General features: G+C 38.6%; 1 protein-coding gene and 1 long non-coding RNA gene across 14 annotated transcripts in view; one reads left to right on the top strand and one right to left on the bottom strand.

Moving 5' to 3' along the window:
* The window catches only part of USP54 (ubiquitin specific peptidase 54), a 131,328-nt gene that overhangs the window by 53,653 nt on the left and 60,024 nt on the right, over positions 1–17,651 (top strand). For all 13 annotated transcript variants that reach the window (XM_061405309.1, XM_061405301.1, XM_061405308.1 and 10 more), the window contains one exon: positions 14,875–15,730. In XM_061405309.1, the coding sequence (XP_061261293.1) occupies positions 15,584–15,730 (147 nt within the window). In that variant the 5' untranslated portion in view covers positions 14,875–15,583. The remainder of the gene's footprint in view (positions 1–14,874; positions 15,731–17,651) is intronic.
* Positions 635–2,630, bottom strand: LOC133240485 (uncharacterized). Its single transcript, XR_009734236.1, has 2 exons — positions 2,206–2,630; positions 635–856 (listed from the first exon to the last, which is right to left on the bottom strand). It is a non-coding gene; the product is annotated as an uncharacterized LOC133240485 (long non-coding RNA).

Raw genomic sequence — 17,651 nt, 5'->3', positions numbered from 1 at the left:
AGAATGTTGGAATTGATTGTTCTAGATCCTTATCCCTTCAAACAGAAAGTTTCCTCTTGAAATAAACTTTCAGTGATTCGGTGCCTGTTATATTCAACTTCTCTGTGGAATGAAAGATACCCTTAAGGAATATATGAGGTAGTCCCTGTATACAAGTAACTGTAATATGGGAGAGGATGGGAATGCTCATCTTGGAGTGGAAGATGAGTGAGGGGCACTTAATAGGGGCTCAGATATCTGATCAATTGATCCAGGTATATCTTCTACAAATTCATTTGTGAATGAGTGAGTACAAGATGTAACTGGAAAATGGTGGTGAGGTCTAATGACTCTTAAACTTTGTGTAAGTGTCACACATATTTAATTCAATTTTATAAGTTAGTAGTTAATTTTACTAGCAGAATATGTGAATATAAAAACATGAAAAAGAAAACAAAATAAAAACATGCAATAAGAAAAACACAATCATGAACATGAGTCAGTAACAAAAATTGTCAAAGTAGGTCCTGCTGACTGCTTTGGTTTTCTTTAAGTTTACTGTTTGTTCATGTTTTTGCCCTGAGAGTGGAATAAGTGGACAGGAAAAAATTATGGGAGAGAAACTTGTGAAAACTCCATCCATTAATTTCTCCCCTTGTGAATTATGAAAATTCCATTTTTTATTTTTTAAAGTACCATTTTTCTCTAGCCAAAAGAATCCTCATCACTAGAAGCCATCGAAAAGGGGAAGGGCATGGTATTTTAGGAGTCCTCTGCTGGTCTCATATGCAGCAATGGAGGTCTGGCAATGAGTCAGTAATGTGGTGTAGTAGCCCAGTGGGGAGAGGATCTGAACATAGCAGCAGTAGCAATGAGACTGGAATGAAAAGAAATAGAAATCGAAATCTAGCCTCCTGTTTTTAGATAGGCAGTAGTTACCAATTATTAAACAGCTTTCATATTGTTAGGATCTTAGGTGTCTCAATGATTGGTTGCCTCTGGTCCAGAGCCCTTTCATTCTGTTCTTAGGGAAAATGAGTTTAAAATCCAATTTTAGTTTTACTTGAAGGAAATTGTAAACTAAACATAATTTATCCGTGAATTATAGATAATTTAGAAAATAGAGAAAAGAGGGGAAAAAAATGCATCACCCTAACAAGACCCCTGTCCTTTTACATTTACTTTTTCTTGATCTTACAGATTGAAAAACTTTTCTAATAGTTCATTCCAGGTAAATCAAGCTCTGAGAAACAGACTTCTGAACTAATAGAACTTAACCCATTACCTGCTGAACTGTGAGGGTAAACATGGTAAACCCATAGATTTCAAAGAAGTCTTCACTGGACTCTTAAGTTCCCCATGATCACAAACTATTCGTCCACCTACACTTGTAAGTGTAGAAAGTTAATCCTCCAAATACCTCTGTTCCTTACTGGGGCCAAGCTTTCATCTCCCTCAGTGAAGTATTTGCATAATTAAAAAGTTTTTTGTTTTGAACTAATTTGGGACTTACAGAAAAGTTGTAAAGATGGTACAGAGTGTTTTTAGATATCTCTTACTCAGCTTCCTTTCATGTTATCATCTTGTATAACCGTAGTACAATGATGAGAACCAGGAAATTAACATTGGTTCAATACTATTAAGGAAAGACCTTCAAGCTTCACTAGTTTGTTCGTCATTATTCTTTACTGAGGATTCTATCTAGGATCTCACATTGCATTTCACGCATTTTTCTTCGTTAGTCTCTTCTGTTCTGTAAAAGTTTCTCAGTCTTTCTTTGTCTTTTATAACTCTGACATTTTGGGAGAGTATTAGCCAGTTATTTGGTCAAATGTCCCTCAATTTAGATTTGTCTTTTTTTTTTTTCCCTCTCATGATTGAACTGAGATTATAAGGTTTAGTCAAGACTATCACAGAAATGTGTTCTCAATGCATTATTAACACAGGATTCATAATATCATTATTTATTTTTGCTGGTGATGTTTGACCCGATCACTTGGTTAAGGGCCTCTCTGCCTGGTTTCTCTATAGTGAAGTTAAATTCTTTCCTTTGTAGTTAATAAATATCTGGTTGGAGATATTTTGATACTGTCATTTGCATGAATGTCATGGAATTCTCTGTGCATGGAATTAGTAGTATTACTTAGAGACCTCACTGAACTTCATTTAATGATTATGAAATGAATTTCCGTAAAAGAGACTTATCCCCTTCCAGGGTACTTGTACCTTATTCCTGGTTTCATCAAAGGACCCTCAGGTTCTGCAGGAGTAAATCCCTCTAGTCTTTACTGGTGTCAGTCACACTCGTATCCCATTCATAATGAAGTCTCCAGTGCTAATAAGCTATATGTCTCTGAACCCCCTTCACCCCACTGTCTCTTAGGGTGATGGGCTCTTCCTGTGGCCCAGTGTCCTTCCAGGCCTCATTTCTCTTTAGGCATAAGCCAGTTTCATTTCACCAAACATTTGAATGACTGCTTAGGGTTTTTTCAGAAATAGAGGCTACGAGCAGCTTAGCTGTTTGGTGTGAAATACAGTAGTGGATAGCTAGGGTAGCTGCGTCTGTAGCCTGGTTTAATACTTTGGCCTGAGAAATATGGCAGCACATTATGATGTATTGTGTATACTCATTGTGAAGTAATCATTCTCTGTGTTTCATTAATACAGAGAAATAAAATGATTTTTTTTTCTGAAGGTCATCAGCTAGAGCTTTATTGCTCTAACGCTGTCAGTCTTGAGCCTTTTAAATTTAGCCCTGCCATTTCTACTCTGTCAACTGTGGATCTGTAGTAGAAATATTAGTCTGCCTAAGAATGAAAAATCCAAATGTAAACCAGACAGTACAATTTAGGTCTATTTAGTGCTAAGAAAATTTTAAACAATGAATAACATATTAGATGTTTGATTAGTAAAATACAAATTTATTAGTATTACTGAATTCAAAGTAGCTTTTTGAATTAAGTATTTTTTCAAGTAACATGTACGATAGAAGCCCATTTTCTGTAATATGATTCAGATTCTGTGGGTCCTGGAGCTTAATATAATTTAGGGGACCCACTTTAAGGAAAACATTTTTTAAAAAATAGAAAATTGAATGTTGGGCCTGAGGGCCTGTGCAAGAGAGTGCCTTGAAATTTAATCTTCATGGTTTCTTGTTAAGTCTGCTTCTGGATGTGGGAATCTGCAAAAAGTTTGGGACCCACTGTTTCTGTCATTTCACACAGGGGAAAGGTTTTTACCCTGCCCACAGGAAGTTAGTGTGTTCAGATTGGGAACAATATGGGACATAAAGCTTAGTAACTGCATTTCACTAATAGGTAATAAGATGACACGCTTCCTTCCCAATTTTGGCTTCTAAGCTTCCTAGGAGTATACCTGATGTTAGAGACAGGAAAGTGAGGCAGGCTGTTTTGACTTAGTAAATCCCAGTAGTAATGATGATTTAAAAAGTCTAAAGTAGATTACTTTAAAGTAGATTAAAGATTAAATAAATATAAGAATTTATGTTCAGATTTTTAATTTCTTCATGATTCAACCTTGGTGGTGGTGGTGGTTGTTAAGTGGCTCAGTTGTGTCCGACTCTTTGCAACCCCGTGAACTGCAGCCCTTCAGACTTTCCTGTACTTCACTGTGTTGGGGTTTGCTCCAGCTCCTGGCCATTGAGTCAGTGATGCCATCCAACCATCTCATCCTCGGTCGCCCCCTTCTCCTCTTGCCCTTAATCTTTCCCAGAATCAGGGTCTTTTCCAGTGAATCACCTCTTCACATCAAGTAGCCAAAGTATTGGAGCTTCATCTTCAGCATCAGTCCTTCCAATCAATGAACATTCAGGACTGATTTCCTTTAGGATTGACTGGTTTGATCTCCTTGCTGTCCAAGGGACTCTCAAGAGTCTTCTCTAGCACCACAGTTCAAAAGTATCAATTCTTTGGTGCTCAGCCTTCTTTATGGTCTGGCTCTCATCTGTACATGACTACTGGAAAAGCCATAGATATGACTATACAGACCTTTGTTGGCAAAGTGATGTCTCTGCTCTTTAATGTGCTGTTTAGGTTGGTCATAGCTTTTCTTCCAAGGAGCAAGCATCTTTTCATGGCTGCAGTCACTGTCTGCAGTGATTTTGGAGTCCAAGAAAATAAAATCTGTCATTGTTTCCACTTTTTCTCTATCTATTTGCCATGAAGGGATGGGACTGGATGCCATGATCTTAGTTTTCTGAATGTTGAGTTTTAAGCCAGCTTTTTCACTCTTCTCTTTCACCCTCATCTAGAGGCAAGAGCAAAGAGTTCCTCTTTGCTTTCTGCCATAATGGTGATGTCATCTGCGTATCTGAGGTTGTTAATATTTCTACTGGTAATCTTGATTCCAATTTGTGATTCATCCAGCCTGGCATTTCACATGATGTACTCTGCATGTAAGTTAAATAAGCAGGGTGACAATATACAGCCTTGATGTATTCTTTTCCCAATTTTGAACCATTCCATTGTCCCATGTCTGGTTCTGACTGTTGTTTCTTGACTGTTGCTTCTTGACCTGAGGTTTCTCAGGAGGCAGGTCAGGTGGTCTGGTATTTCTTTAAGAAATTTTCACAGTTTGTTGTGATCCACACAGTCAAAGGCTTTAGTGTAGTCAATGAAGCAGAAGTAGATGTTTTTGTGGAATTCTCTTGCTTTTTCTGTGATCCAGTGGATGTTGGCAATTTGATCTCTGGTTCCTCTGCCTTTTCTAAATCCGTCTTGTACATCTCGATGTTGTTGGTTTATGTACTGTTGAAGATTAGCTTGAAGGATACTGAGTATTACCTTGGGAAGCATGTGAAATGAATGCAGTTGTGTGGTAGTTTGAACATTCTTTGGCATTGCCTTTCTTTGGGATTGGAATGGAAACTGACCTTTTTCAGTCCTGTGGCCACTGCTGAGTTTTCCAGATTGGCTGGCATATTGAGTGCAGCACTTTCACAGCATCATCTTTTAGGATTTGAAATAGCTCAACTGGAATTCCATCACCTCCACTAGCTTTGTTTGTAGTGTTGCTTCCTAAGGCCCACTTGACTTTGCATTCCAGGAGGTCTGGCTCTAGGTGAGTGACCACAGCATCATGCTTATCCGGATCATTAAAACCTTTTTTTGTATAGTTCTTCTGTGTATCCTTGCCACCTCTTCTTAATCTCTCCTGCTTCTATTAGGTCCTTGCCATTTTTGTCCTTTATTGTGACCGTCTCAATGAAATGTTCCCTTGTTATCTCTAATTTTCTTGAAGAGATCTCTTTTCTTTCCTGTTGTATTGTTTTCCTCTACTTCTTTGCGTTGTTCACTTAAGAATGCTTTCTGATCTCTCCTTGCTATTCTTTGGAACTGCATTAGTTGGGTATATCTTTTCCTTTCTCCTTTGCCTTTCCCTTCTCTTTTCTCAGCTATTTGTATGGCCTCCTCAGACAACCCGTTTGCTCTGACCAGCGTGTTCTCTTGACAAAACTCTTAGTAGCCTTTGCCCTGCTTCACTTGGTACTCCAAGGCCAAACTTGCTTGTTAGTACAGTTATCTCTTGACTTCCTACTTTGCATTCCAATCCCCTATGATGAAAAGGACATGTTTTTTGGTTTTAATTCTAGAAGGCCTTGTAGGTCTTCATAGAACTGTTCGACTTAGCTTCTTTGGCATTAGTGGTTGGGGCATAGACTGGGATTACTGTGATGTTGAATGGCTTGCCTTGGGAATGAGCTGAGATCATTCTGTTGTTTTTGAAATTGCAACCAGGGTGGACTTCCTCATGGCCCAGTGGTTAAGACTCTGTGTTCCCGTGGCACACAGCATAGGTTCAATCCCCAGTCTGGGAAGATCGCACATGCCACTGTGGTCCAGGAAGGGGGGAAGAAAAAGATATTTGGAGAAGGAAATGGCAAACCACTCCAGTATTCTTGCCTGGAGAATCCCATAGACAGAGGAGCCTGGCGGGCTATAGTCCACGGGGTTGCAGAGTCGGACATGACTAAGCGACTTCACTTTCACTTTCACTGCATTTTGGACTCTTGTTGACTATGATGGCTACTCCATTTCTTCTAAGGGATTCTTGCCCACAGTAGTAGATATAATTAGCATCTGAATTAAATTTACCTGTTGCCATCCATTTTAGTTCCCCAAGTACTAAAATGTCGATGTTTACTCTTACCATCTTCTATTTGACCACATCCAATTTACCTTGATTCATGGACCTAACATTCCTCTACATGTATAGAGGTAGTGTAACTCCCAGCACAATCAAGACATGTAACAGCTTCATCATGCTGGTACTGCCCCTTTGTAATCAACTCTTACCCTCACCTCCAACTTCTGGCAACTACTGGTCTGTTTTGACTTTTGAATTTTAATTTTGACTTTTCCAAAATGTCATAAAAGTAAAATTGTATAGCATATGACCTTTCGAGTCTCATCATAGTACATTTCAGATTCATCCATATTATTTTGTGTGTTAGTATTATTACTTTCTATTGTTGAGTTTAATGTATGTATGTACCATTAACTAGTTGAAGAACATTTGGGTTATTTCCAGTTTTCGGTGATTATATATAAAGGCACTGTAAACATTTGTGTAAAGGTTTTTACGTAGCATAAGCTTTTATTTCTTTTGGGGTAAAATACCTAGAAATGAGGTTGCTAGTTCAGATGGTAAAAGTACATTTAACATTGTATGTAATTGCCAACAGAGTCATTTTGCATTTTTGTCAGCGGTTTGGGAGACTTTCAGTTGCTCTCATTCTTATTCTCTAGTATTTGTTGTTGTCAGATTTTAAATAACTTCTTTTTATAGTTTTTGTTTTTAGCTATGTAGTGTGATTTTAATTCCATCCCCCTAAAGACTAATAATAATGGTAAATATATTTTTATATGTTTATCTGCTATTTAAGAAAATTGGATAATTTTGCTCATTAAGTTTAGTGTTCGATGCATATTTTGGATACAAATCATTTATTCACTATGTTATTTGAAAATATTTTTTAATCTTTGGGCCTTTTCATTCTCTTAATAGTGCCTTTCAAATAATAGAACTTCTTAATTATGATGAAGTCCAGTTCTATGTTTCTTTTTTCTTTTATGGATTGTGCTTTTGTTTTGTATGTAAGGAGTCTTTACTTAGCCCAAGGTCACAAAATTTTTGTCTTCTAGGATTTTTATAGTTTTAGGTTTTCACTTAGGACTGTAATCCATTTTGAGTTATTTTTGTATAAAATGTAAGTTATGGGTCAAGGTTCAGTTTTTTTTTTTTAATAGGTTTGTCCAGTTGTTCCAACTTCATTTGTTGAAATGACTATCCTTTCTCCTTTGAGTTACCTTTGCACTTGTACTGAAAATCGGTGACATTATTCGTGTCAGCCTGTTTCTGGGCTCTCTGTTTTGTTCCAGCGCTCTGTGTGTCTGTCTTTTCACCAGTACCATATAGTACTGACCAGTGAATGTTCCACCTTGTTTCTTCTGTTTTAAAATTCTTTTGGCTATTATACTTCCCTTGCCTCCATGTAACTTTTAGAATCAGCTGGTTAATTTCTACAAAAAGAAATCTTGTTGGAGTTTTGATTTGAAATTGCATTAAATCTCTGCATTAGTTTGGAATGAATTGGCATCTTAAAACTGAAATGTCCAGTTTACAAATGTCACATGCCTATCCACTTACTTAGGTTTTGTAGTTTTGGGGATATAGAGCTTACATATATTTATGTTTTTACCTAAGTATTTTGTATTTATGGTGGCTCAGTGGTAAAGATAGTATTGTAAGTAGTACTTTAAAGGAATTTCAGTTTCCAGTGTTCATTGTTATTATACAGAAACACAAGTGATTCCTTAAAAAATATTGACTTTGTATTCTGTGACCTGACTTCACTTATTAGTTCTTAGAGGTTTTTGGGTAGATTTCTTAGGATTTTCAAGTATAGAACATAGTATCTATAAAGATGGTTATTTTATTTCATTATAATCTATATGTTTTTAAAATTTCTTTTTCTTGCCTTGTTGTACATACTAGGACTTCCAGTATGATGTTGAACAGGGGCAGTTAAGAGTAGACATCATTACTTTTTTGGGGGACCTAAAAAGGTGGGACTGGTCCTATCAAAAACCTTTTTTAGCTGAATAGCTGACATTGTTCTACTGCTAAGGAACAATTCAAGCTTTCCACTTTTTGTGTGTGTGAAATCACAAGTAAGTAATGAAGTATGTTAAAGAGAAATATTAGTTCAAAAAACTAATTTTATGAATGAATTGGCTAGCAAGAGACAGGAGGCCAGAAAGACTTATGTATTGTAATAGTCTAGTGTTAGTCACTCAGTTGTGTCTGACTCTTTGTGACCCCGTTTTACTGTAGCCCACTAGACTCTTCTGTCCATGGGATTCTCCAGGCAAGAGTACTAGAGTGGGTTGCCATTTCCTTCTCCAGGAAATTGTCCTGACCCAGGAACCGAACCTGGGTCTCCTGCATTGCAGGGCAGATTCTTAACCATCTGAGCCACCAGGAGGGGTAATTGTGGTACCAACTAGGTGATGACAGTGGAAGTGAGAAAGAAGGATCGATGTAAGAGATTTTGAAGGGGTAATTGACAGACCTTACACTGTGGATGCGGAAGGGGGAGAGGGATAGAAAGGTGTCAGAGACTGATAAACAGCTAAGATTTAGAACCTGAGTAATTGGAGATGCCATTAGTTGACAAAATAGGTGAGGGGAGAATAAGAGGAAGGACTCTTTTGTTGGAGAAGGATGTGACTTCAGATTTCGTCGACATGTTAAACTTGTTTTGAAAGTGAGACAATATGCACATAGTTAGTAATTTTGTTTCAGAGTTCATGAGATTTATCATTTATCAGCCAGAAGTGATGGTTTAAGTTCTGATGGAAAAGGGGATGAGAACACCATGGGGAGCACTCTAGACAAGAGCAGGCACACCTGATTTTAACTTTAGGGAATGTTCGCTTTTAAGAAAGCAGCAAAGGAGAGAGAAAATGGATTGTTGGAGGATAGGAGAATCAGTATTCATTTGTCATTTTTTCATTTTTGGTATTCTCTCATTTTCTTTTTAATTCACCCTATGAATTCAGGATTGTGTAAGATCAGGCAGCCAGTGTTAGGTGCTGCAGAAAAGTTAAGAAGACTGAAGCATATGGAAGAGCCAGTAGGTTTTGAAATTAGATTGCTTTTGAAAACAAATGTACCATGGAATAATATTGTGGTGGTAGAGTGAAGGAACAGTACCATGTTCTGACGAGATTAATGGTGAGCAAGGAAAAGTAGCAGTGGTAAATTATTTTACAGAGATGTTTAGCAGTGAAAGGTTGAAAAAAATTTAAGACAGTAGGCATAGGAGTAAATAAGTTCAAGGTGGTGTTTGCTGTTACTTTTTTTTTTAAAAAAAAGAATATGGGATACCTGTATATGGTTATCTTTAAAGGGGAAAGAGTTCATGAGAAGGGAACGTGTGAATGATAATAATAACTAATTTGTATAGGGGTTACTATATTGATATCCTCATATTAAGCAATAAGATATTGTGAATGCGGTTTGTAATTTTTTAAAAAATTGGAGTATAATGCCTTTACAATGTTGTGTTAGTTTCTGCTATACAGCAAAGTGAATCAGCCATATATGTGTAAGTAAGTAAAGTCACTCAGTCGTGTCTGACTCTTTGTGACCCCATGGATTGTAGCCCACCAGGCTTCTCTGTCCATGGGATTCTCCAGGCAAAAATCCTGGAGTGGGTTGCCATTTCCTTCTCCAGGGGATCTTCCTGACCCAGGGATCTAACCTGGGTCTCCCGTATTGCCGGCAGACACTTTAACCTCTGAGCCAACAGGGAAGCCCATATGTGTGTGTATATATATAAATATATAAATATCCCCTCCCTATTGAACCTCCCTCCCACCCCCACCCCCAATTCCCAGTTTGTAATTATTGATGTGTGGAGTGTACCAAGGAATTGAGGTAACTGTCTGTTGATTTATCAGTGCAAATATAGTTCAGTTCAGTTCAGTCACTCAGTCGTGTCTGACTCCGTGACCCCATGGATGGCAGCATGCCAGGCTTCCCTGTCCATCACCAACTCCCGGAGTTTGCTCAGACTCATGTCCATCGAGTCGGTGATGCCATCCAACCATCTCATCGTCTGTCATCCCTTTCTCCTCCTGCCTTCAGTCTTTCCCAGAATCAGGATGTTTTCCAACGAGTCAGCTTTTTGTATCAAGTGGCCAAAGTATTGGAGCTTCAGTTTCAGCATCAGTCCTTCCAATGATTATTCAGGACTGATTTCCTTTAGGATTGACTGGTTTGATCTCTTTGCAGTCCAGGGGACTCTCAGGAGTCTTCTCCAACACCACAGTTCAAAAGCATCAATCCTTTGGTTCTCAGCCTTCTTTATGGTCCAACTCTTAAATCCATACATGACTACTGGAAAAACCACAACTTTGACTATATGGCAAATATAGATTCTTCAGTAAATTATAAGTAAACTGCTCCACAGATGAACAGAAACCAGAAATGTGAGCAAATTTTGACTCACATTTGAGTCAAATGTGACTCAGTCACAAAGTCCAGTTTGACTTCCTATTGTTTGGGTTACTTTTGGCTTTAATCGCTAGTAATGGGGCTACTGTTCCTTCATTAGAAACTGAGATACTTTTCATGGTTTTCTTGTCATTCTTTAGACCTTCTAAAATGTTACCCTATTTCTTGTTAACAGACTGAGTTGTTTTTTTTTCCAATGAGTCAACTCTTCACATGAGGTGGCCAAAGTAATGGAGTTTCAGCTTTAGCATCATTCCTTCCAAAGAAATCCCAGGGCTGATCTCCTTCAGAATGGACTTTTGGATTGGGGGCAGGAGGAGAAGGGGACGACAGAGGATGAGATGGCTGGATGGCATCACTGACTCGATGGACGTGAGTCTGAGTGAACTCTGGGAGTTGGTGATGGACAGGGAGGCCTGGCGTGCTGCGATTCATGGGGTCACAAAGAGTCGGACACGACTGAGCAACTGAACTGAACTGAACTGAGTTGTTTACCTTTTCATGTTAATCTTTGTATTTTTAAAATAATTGTAAAATTTAAATGTTTCTTCAAGCACATGGCTCAATAATACTGATATGTACCTTGCTCTGTATGAGCCCTATTACAGTTCTTTTTGTACAAGTAGAAGACTTATTCCTGTTGGCTTGCAACTTTCTCGTATCCTGAGGTGCCCAAACAGAAATTTACTTCTCTATTTTTAGGCACAGCAGTTCACTCACAATTTATTCTTTGTTTTGAAAACTTGCTTGCACATACCTATCATGTTAAATCTCAGTCATTGTGTGAAATAGATATTGTAAAGCTGTTTTATAGACCTAGAAAACAAAGTTCAGGACAGCTACGTTGTTTGGGATTACAGAAAGTAATAAACATCTGGAAATTGAGCCCATATTTTCCAACTGCAAGTCTTGTCCTAGTCCTCTTAATAATATCATAATTGTTGTGTGTGTGTGCTCAATCACTAAGTCATGTCCAACTCTTTGGACCCCCATGGACTCCAACTCACCAGACTCCTCTGTCCATGGAATTTTCCAGGCAAGAATACTGGAATGGGTTGCCATTTCCAACTCCAGGGGATCTTCCTGACCCAGGGATGGAACCCTTGTCTCTTATGTCTCCTGCATTGGCAAGCGGATTCTTCATCACTGCACCACCTGGGGAGCCCCAATATCATGATTACTGTACATCATTTACTCCTTACGACAACCTGACCTTATATTCTATTTCAAACTCTCCTTTTCATAGAAATAGTATTCCAGCCTTATTTCCTTTTTGGAGAAGGAAATAGCAACCCACTCCAGTATTCTTGCCTGGAGAATTCCATGGATGAGGAGTCTGGTGGGCTATAGTCCATGGGGTCACAGACAGTCGGGTACGACTAAGTGACTTAACACTTATTTCCTTTTAATTTGGCCACATAGCTATACATTTTTTATATTTTCTTATGTAATTTTAAATTGTTTTATTATTTGAAGATATCAGTTCCTTTTCAACTTAAGAAAATAATTAAAAACTTATAAACAAGTTCTACGAAATGGAATAAAGAATTTCCATATACCCTTCAGACAGATTTATTTATTGGTAACATTTTGCTGTTTTCAGTTTATTATTTTCTCTCTCCTTCTTTCTCCATGTATATGTAAGTATGCACACATACCCACAAGTCTTTTTTTCTGAACCATTTCAGAGTAAGTTGCAGACATTATGCTCTTTTACCCCTAAAATACTTCAATATTGCCTAGGAAGTTCTTTTTCTTTTAAAAATTGGTTGTTAGGGACTTCCCTGGTAGACAGTGGATAGGAATCTGCCTGTCAATCCAGGGCTGCTACTGCTGCTAAGTCACTTCAGTTGTGTCCCCCCTCTGTGTGACCCCATAGACGGCAGCCCACCAGGCTCCCCCCCGTCCCTGGGATTCTCCAGGCAAGAACACTGGAGTGGGTTGCCATTTCCTTCTCCAGGGCACATGGGTTCAATCCCTAGTCCGGGAAGATTCCACATGCCGCAGAGCAACTAAGCCTGTGTGCTTCAACTACTGAGCCCACATGCTGTAGCTACTGAAGCCCGTGTGCCTAAAGCCTGTGCTCTACAATAAGAGGAGCCACTGCAGTGAGAAGTTCCAGCGCTGCAACTAGAGCGTAGACCCTGCTCGCCACAACTAGAGAAAAGCCCGTGCACAGCAACGAAGACCCAGTGCAAACAAAAATAATAAAAATACATAAACTGCTAAAAAAAGAAAAAAAAGAAGAAGGTTGTTAGATAAATCCAAGACTTCCTGGTGGTCTGGTGGTTAAGACTGCGTGGGCGAGGTTCCATCCCTGGTCCAGGAACTGAGATTCCACATGCCATACGGTGCCTCCCCCACTCCCCCAAAAGTTAGGGCTTTGTGGGTAGAATTCTTTATTTACTTTCTCATGTATGTTTCACAGATGGATTATATTGTTTGGTGCAAGACCTGCAATTTAATTGAAATATTTTGTCTTCAGTGTTTCTTTGGACCGTTTGTTACTGCCCCTCTTGGCTTTGTTCTTTTTGGCTCTCACCTCTGGTTTCTGACACACCTAATTCAAGCGTGAGAGCTTTTTGCCTTCCCCTACACAGGCCATCCAGAGCCTGAGAATCTTTTTCTGCTACTGCCTTTTTTTCCCTTTGCTCCCTGAACTCACGGGTGTGTATCATAGGGCAGGCTGAGTTTCAGTGAGCTCCTCACGTGGATCCTGCTGCCAAGTTTTTGGCTTTGAGCAGAGTGGAGGCTTGGTCCTTGTCATTCCTTTGCAGCAGTTAAGCTGAAGGAATGCTGCATGGCTTGTTGGAAATTGCTTAGTGGCCTCCGGTGGGGTGTGTATGAGGGTGTGTGTAGAGAGTTGAGGGTCTTGTAGTCTGTGTGGGAGACGTGGGATCTTTCCTGGTGCTGTGTGCTAATCATCAGGCAGTATTTATTGAGCACTTCCTTATGACTAGCACTGTGTTAGGAGCTTTTGGAATAATATAATAAAATGCATAAGTAAGTCACAGTAAGTAGTCAAACAAAACTATGTCTCCCACTTACCAACTTTGATTTGAGCAAGTTAATGTCTTTAAGCTTCCCTTTACGCTTCTGTAAAATGGAACTATTAATACCTACTGATTGGGCTGTTATGAAGATTGAGTAAAGAATGTAGGTATTGTTTAGCACATGTCTGACACTAGCTAGTATTCCATTTCATACAGTCATGGTCAGAATATATGACTGACACCATATAAAACAAATAAAGAGCAATAAAAACAAATAGAGAATAATATGACACTATAATGTATAATCAAATACTTTAATTGTGACCTGTGGATTATAAATAGTCTGGGAATTTAGAGAAGGGAAAGAACATTCTTATGCAACCATTTAATGTTCCTGTGCCTCAGCTTTTCCACTGAACACACTATAGATAGTGCTAGGTGATCTGAGAAGGATGAAACTGTTATAGCATTTTTGGTTTTTTAGGTCATCCATATGATGGTGAGAAGGAAAGCAGAAGCTTGGGCAACTGTTAGAAGCCAAATTTAATATTTAACATTCTAAATTTTTTCTTTATGTGGACCTGGCGGCCTTATAGGAGAACTTAAAGGTGAATATTAGAAGCATTTTCTTCCAAGGAAATTTTTGCCTCTTGCTTCTTTGGCATTTTAATTAGTTGAAGATTACTGTTGGTCAATGGATGGCCTCTGATGGTGACTACCTTGGATACAATCTGAGGATTAAGTGATTTGTAACCCAAATTATCTCTCTGATCCTCTGGCAAAAAAAATGTAACATACAAACAAACAGGGCAGAAGAAGATTTTGGTTTTTTGGACTGAATATTAAGGACATATGGTTTACTCACCGTGAGGGTTTCTCTGGGATGGGACATCTTTACTCAGTAAAGTGATAACATGCCCCTCCCACCTTTAAATAGGCTTTTATAGCCATGGGCATGTAAAACACCTTTAAAATTTTCTGTACTCAAAACATCCAAAAGAAACTGTTTCAATTTCCCAGTTTGGTATGTGTTTACTTGGTAATTTTTTTCTTAGCCTGGTTGTGGAAAGTTCGCATTGGAGTTTTATATTTGTCCAGATCAACTTTCTTCTAGAAAATTTGAGAGAAGTCTCCTATGAAAGTAAGGCTGCTCACACCTTTTCCCCCTGCCTGTTGAGTGGTTCTCCTTTTTGTTGTTGTTGGGCTTATTTTTTTGGTTGGGGGAGGGCTATGTATTGTTTGCCAAGGTTTCAAGTTTATAGTGCGAGGTGAGGCAACGTTGATCTTGGCAGAACAGCACAAAGCTAGTAGAGTCATTAAGTGACGCAAGCTTTTGATTTTTTTTTTCTTTCTGTTAAAGCTCTCTGGCACAGCTGGCTAGTCTGGTCACAGAGGAAAAGAGAAGAGATTTTCTGAAGTTGTGGATGGAATAATAGAAGATGTTTGGGACATATTAAAGAACAGCAGCAGAGCAACAACAGCAGAAACTCCATGTATTTCAAACAGACTTCTTAGCTTTCTGAAATCTATGTCAATTGCTTAGAACCTGGGTTTTTACTTCAGAGGATGATGGGACAATGGGACAGGGCAGTAGAAGGCAAGGAGAGTTGTGCTGGATTCTTGGTTGTCTGTCTGCCTCTCCTTCCAGTTGGGAAAATCTTCAATCCACAGGAAGCATTATAAACAAGCCTAAAGAACACACTCTACCCTGATCCTGGATTCTGTTGGAGTTGAGGATTACAGCCACTTCACCAGAATTTTATGGAGTCGGTTCAAGAAAAATAGAAGGAAGCGATACTTAAGGACTTCTCGGTTTGAATTTGTCCTGTGCCATGTTAAATTTTAGGCATTGTTTGGAACAAGTTGAGGACAGCTCTGGCTTGTGGATCTAAGGATGCCTGAGTTTCTTGAGCTACCTATATGATGTTTGAAAGGTTGTAAATTCAAAGTCCTTCAACATAAATTTGTTAAATTCTGGATTCTCTTTATATTAAGGACTTCAACAAAGACTAAGGACTCCCCCAAAGATACAGAATATTCTCTTGTTTTCAGGCTAAATGTGAACAGTAATGTCTTGGAAGAGAAATTATTTTTCAGGGGGCCGTGGTAGTGTCCAGGGGATGTTTGCTCCTCGAAGCTCAACCTCCATAGCTCCCAGCAAAGGCCTCAGCAATGAGCCAGGACAAAACAGCTGCTTCCTCAACAGTGCCTTGCAGGTAAGGATAATTTCTTTTTGGTGAACTTCAACTTTCAGTTGCTGATGCTGTATTTCTGATTACTTTTTAAAATCTAATACTTGATAGTCTCTGTTTGAGATCAGCAGCTTAAGATCATTTTTTAAGTTCATCTCTGTGATCATAGGCAAGTCACTTTATCTGTTTGAGTCTCAATTACCTGATTTGTAAAAGAGATTAATAATGGTAATAAAAATAATAACTAACTAAAGGGAGGTACATGGACTAGATCGTACTACTTGCTTAGTGACTTTTTTCCTGAACAGTCTCTACTGTTTTTTTTTTTTTTTTCCATTTGAGACTAAGGTGTCTCATCACCCTAGTTGCTTTCCTCCAGTCTAGAAAGCAAAATTCTTTCCATAAGTCAAAGATTTTCAGGTATGTTATTCTTGTCTCATAATATTCAGGCTCTCAGCATACTCACTGATTGGGGTCCAGTCTTTGTCCACTTCTTTGTCTCCTTCCTCTGAGCTCTCCTGTAGTATCTGATTAGATATGCTTACACAGAGCTGGTAGAAAATAAATTCCCCTAAGTTGATTAGCTACTCTAAATTTTCCCTTTTGGTTTTGCTTGCCACATTGCTGCTGCTGCTGCTAAGTCGCTTCAGTTGTATCCGACTCTGTGCGACCCCACAGACGGCAGCCCACCAGGCTCCTCTGTCCGTGGGATTCTCCAGGCAAGAACACTGGAGTGGGTTGCCATTTCCTTCTCCATTGCATGAAAGTTAAAAGTCAAAGTGAAGTCGCTCAGTCGTGTCCGACTCTTAGTGACCCCATGGACTGCAGCCTACCAGGCTCCTCCGTCCATGGGATTTTCCAGGCTACGTTAGCCTTCTCAAAACCCTGGTGCTTACTGTCTGTCTGTCTGCCCTGGCCAATCAGGGCCATAGTGTGATAGGTTCATCCCTCTTAGTCTAACTTTCAAGTGATAACTTTCCCCTTTCTCTCCTCTTCAGAGTAAAAGTAAATCTTAAGATAAATATGCTTGGGTAAAGTATTAATTAGCTTTACACCTCAGATATATGAGAAAATAAGTTGCTATGAGAGAAAAAAAGACATGACAATGTATTTGGTATAAAAAGCACTGGACTTAAGAATTAGGAGACCTAGGTCCGAGTTTTAGCCTTTCTTTAGACTAGCCTTGTGACTTTGTACAGGTAATAGTATTTCAGTTTTCTCACTTGTAGTTCAAGAATCTTGTCAAGCTTATTTACTTACTTATTTTGTATTATGAATTTTCATGCACACAACAACCAGGCTCAACAGTGATTAACATTTACCAGTCTTAGTTCATTCATTGCCACTACTCAATTATAGAACATATAATTTATCTACATATACATATTTCTATTTTTATACTTGAAGACATTGATAGTTTTGGAGTGCCTATTATAATCTTGTTACAAGTTAAAAATAATTGTTTCTATGAGCTAATATTCTAACTTTTATGGTATGAAAGCTATGTTCACCACAGGTGTATTGAACCCATTACATTTATTATAAAAAGGTGTTACTTATTTGGGAGTGTAGCATATTTCAACAAACTTTGGAAATACATACCTATAGATACCTAAGTATCAATGTGAAGATACCCCAGAAGTGTCTATTATCTGGTACGCCTAAAGTGTAGTGCCTTTTCAGATATGATGCTTTTAAAATGTTTTCCAGATAAGAGAAGTTTCCTAAGGCATTTATGCTATATATTACACTGTTTCTTTCTTAACTAAAGTTCAAAGTTTATTCAGATTTCCTGAGTTTTTTACATAGCACCTTTTTGTATTCCAGAATCCAATCCAAGATGCTGCATTTACTTGTCAGGCTCCTCTTGGCTGTGATAGTTTCTCAGTTTCCTTGTTTTGATAATCAGGACAGTTTTGAATAGTACTAGTCAAGTATTTAGTAG

The sequence above is a fragment of the Bos javanicus genome, chromosome 28 (genome assembly GCF_032452875.1).
Source record: "Bos javanicus breed banteng chromosome 28, ARS-OSU_banteng_1.0, whole genome shotgun sequence".
Classification (NCBI taxonomy): Eukaryota; Metazoa; Chordata; class Mammalia; order Artiodactyla; family Bovidae; genus Bos; species Bos javanicus.
The sequence above is the reverse complement of the archived record's forward strand: the minus strand, read 5'-3'. Positions and strand labels throughout refer to the sequence as shown.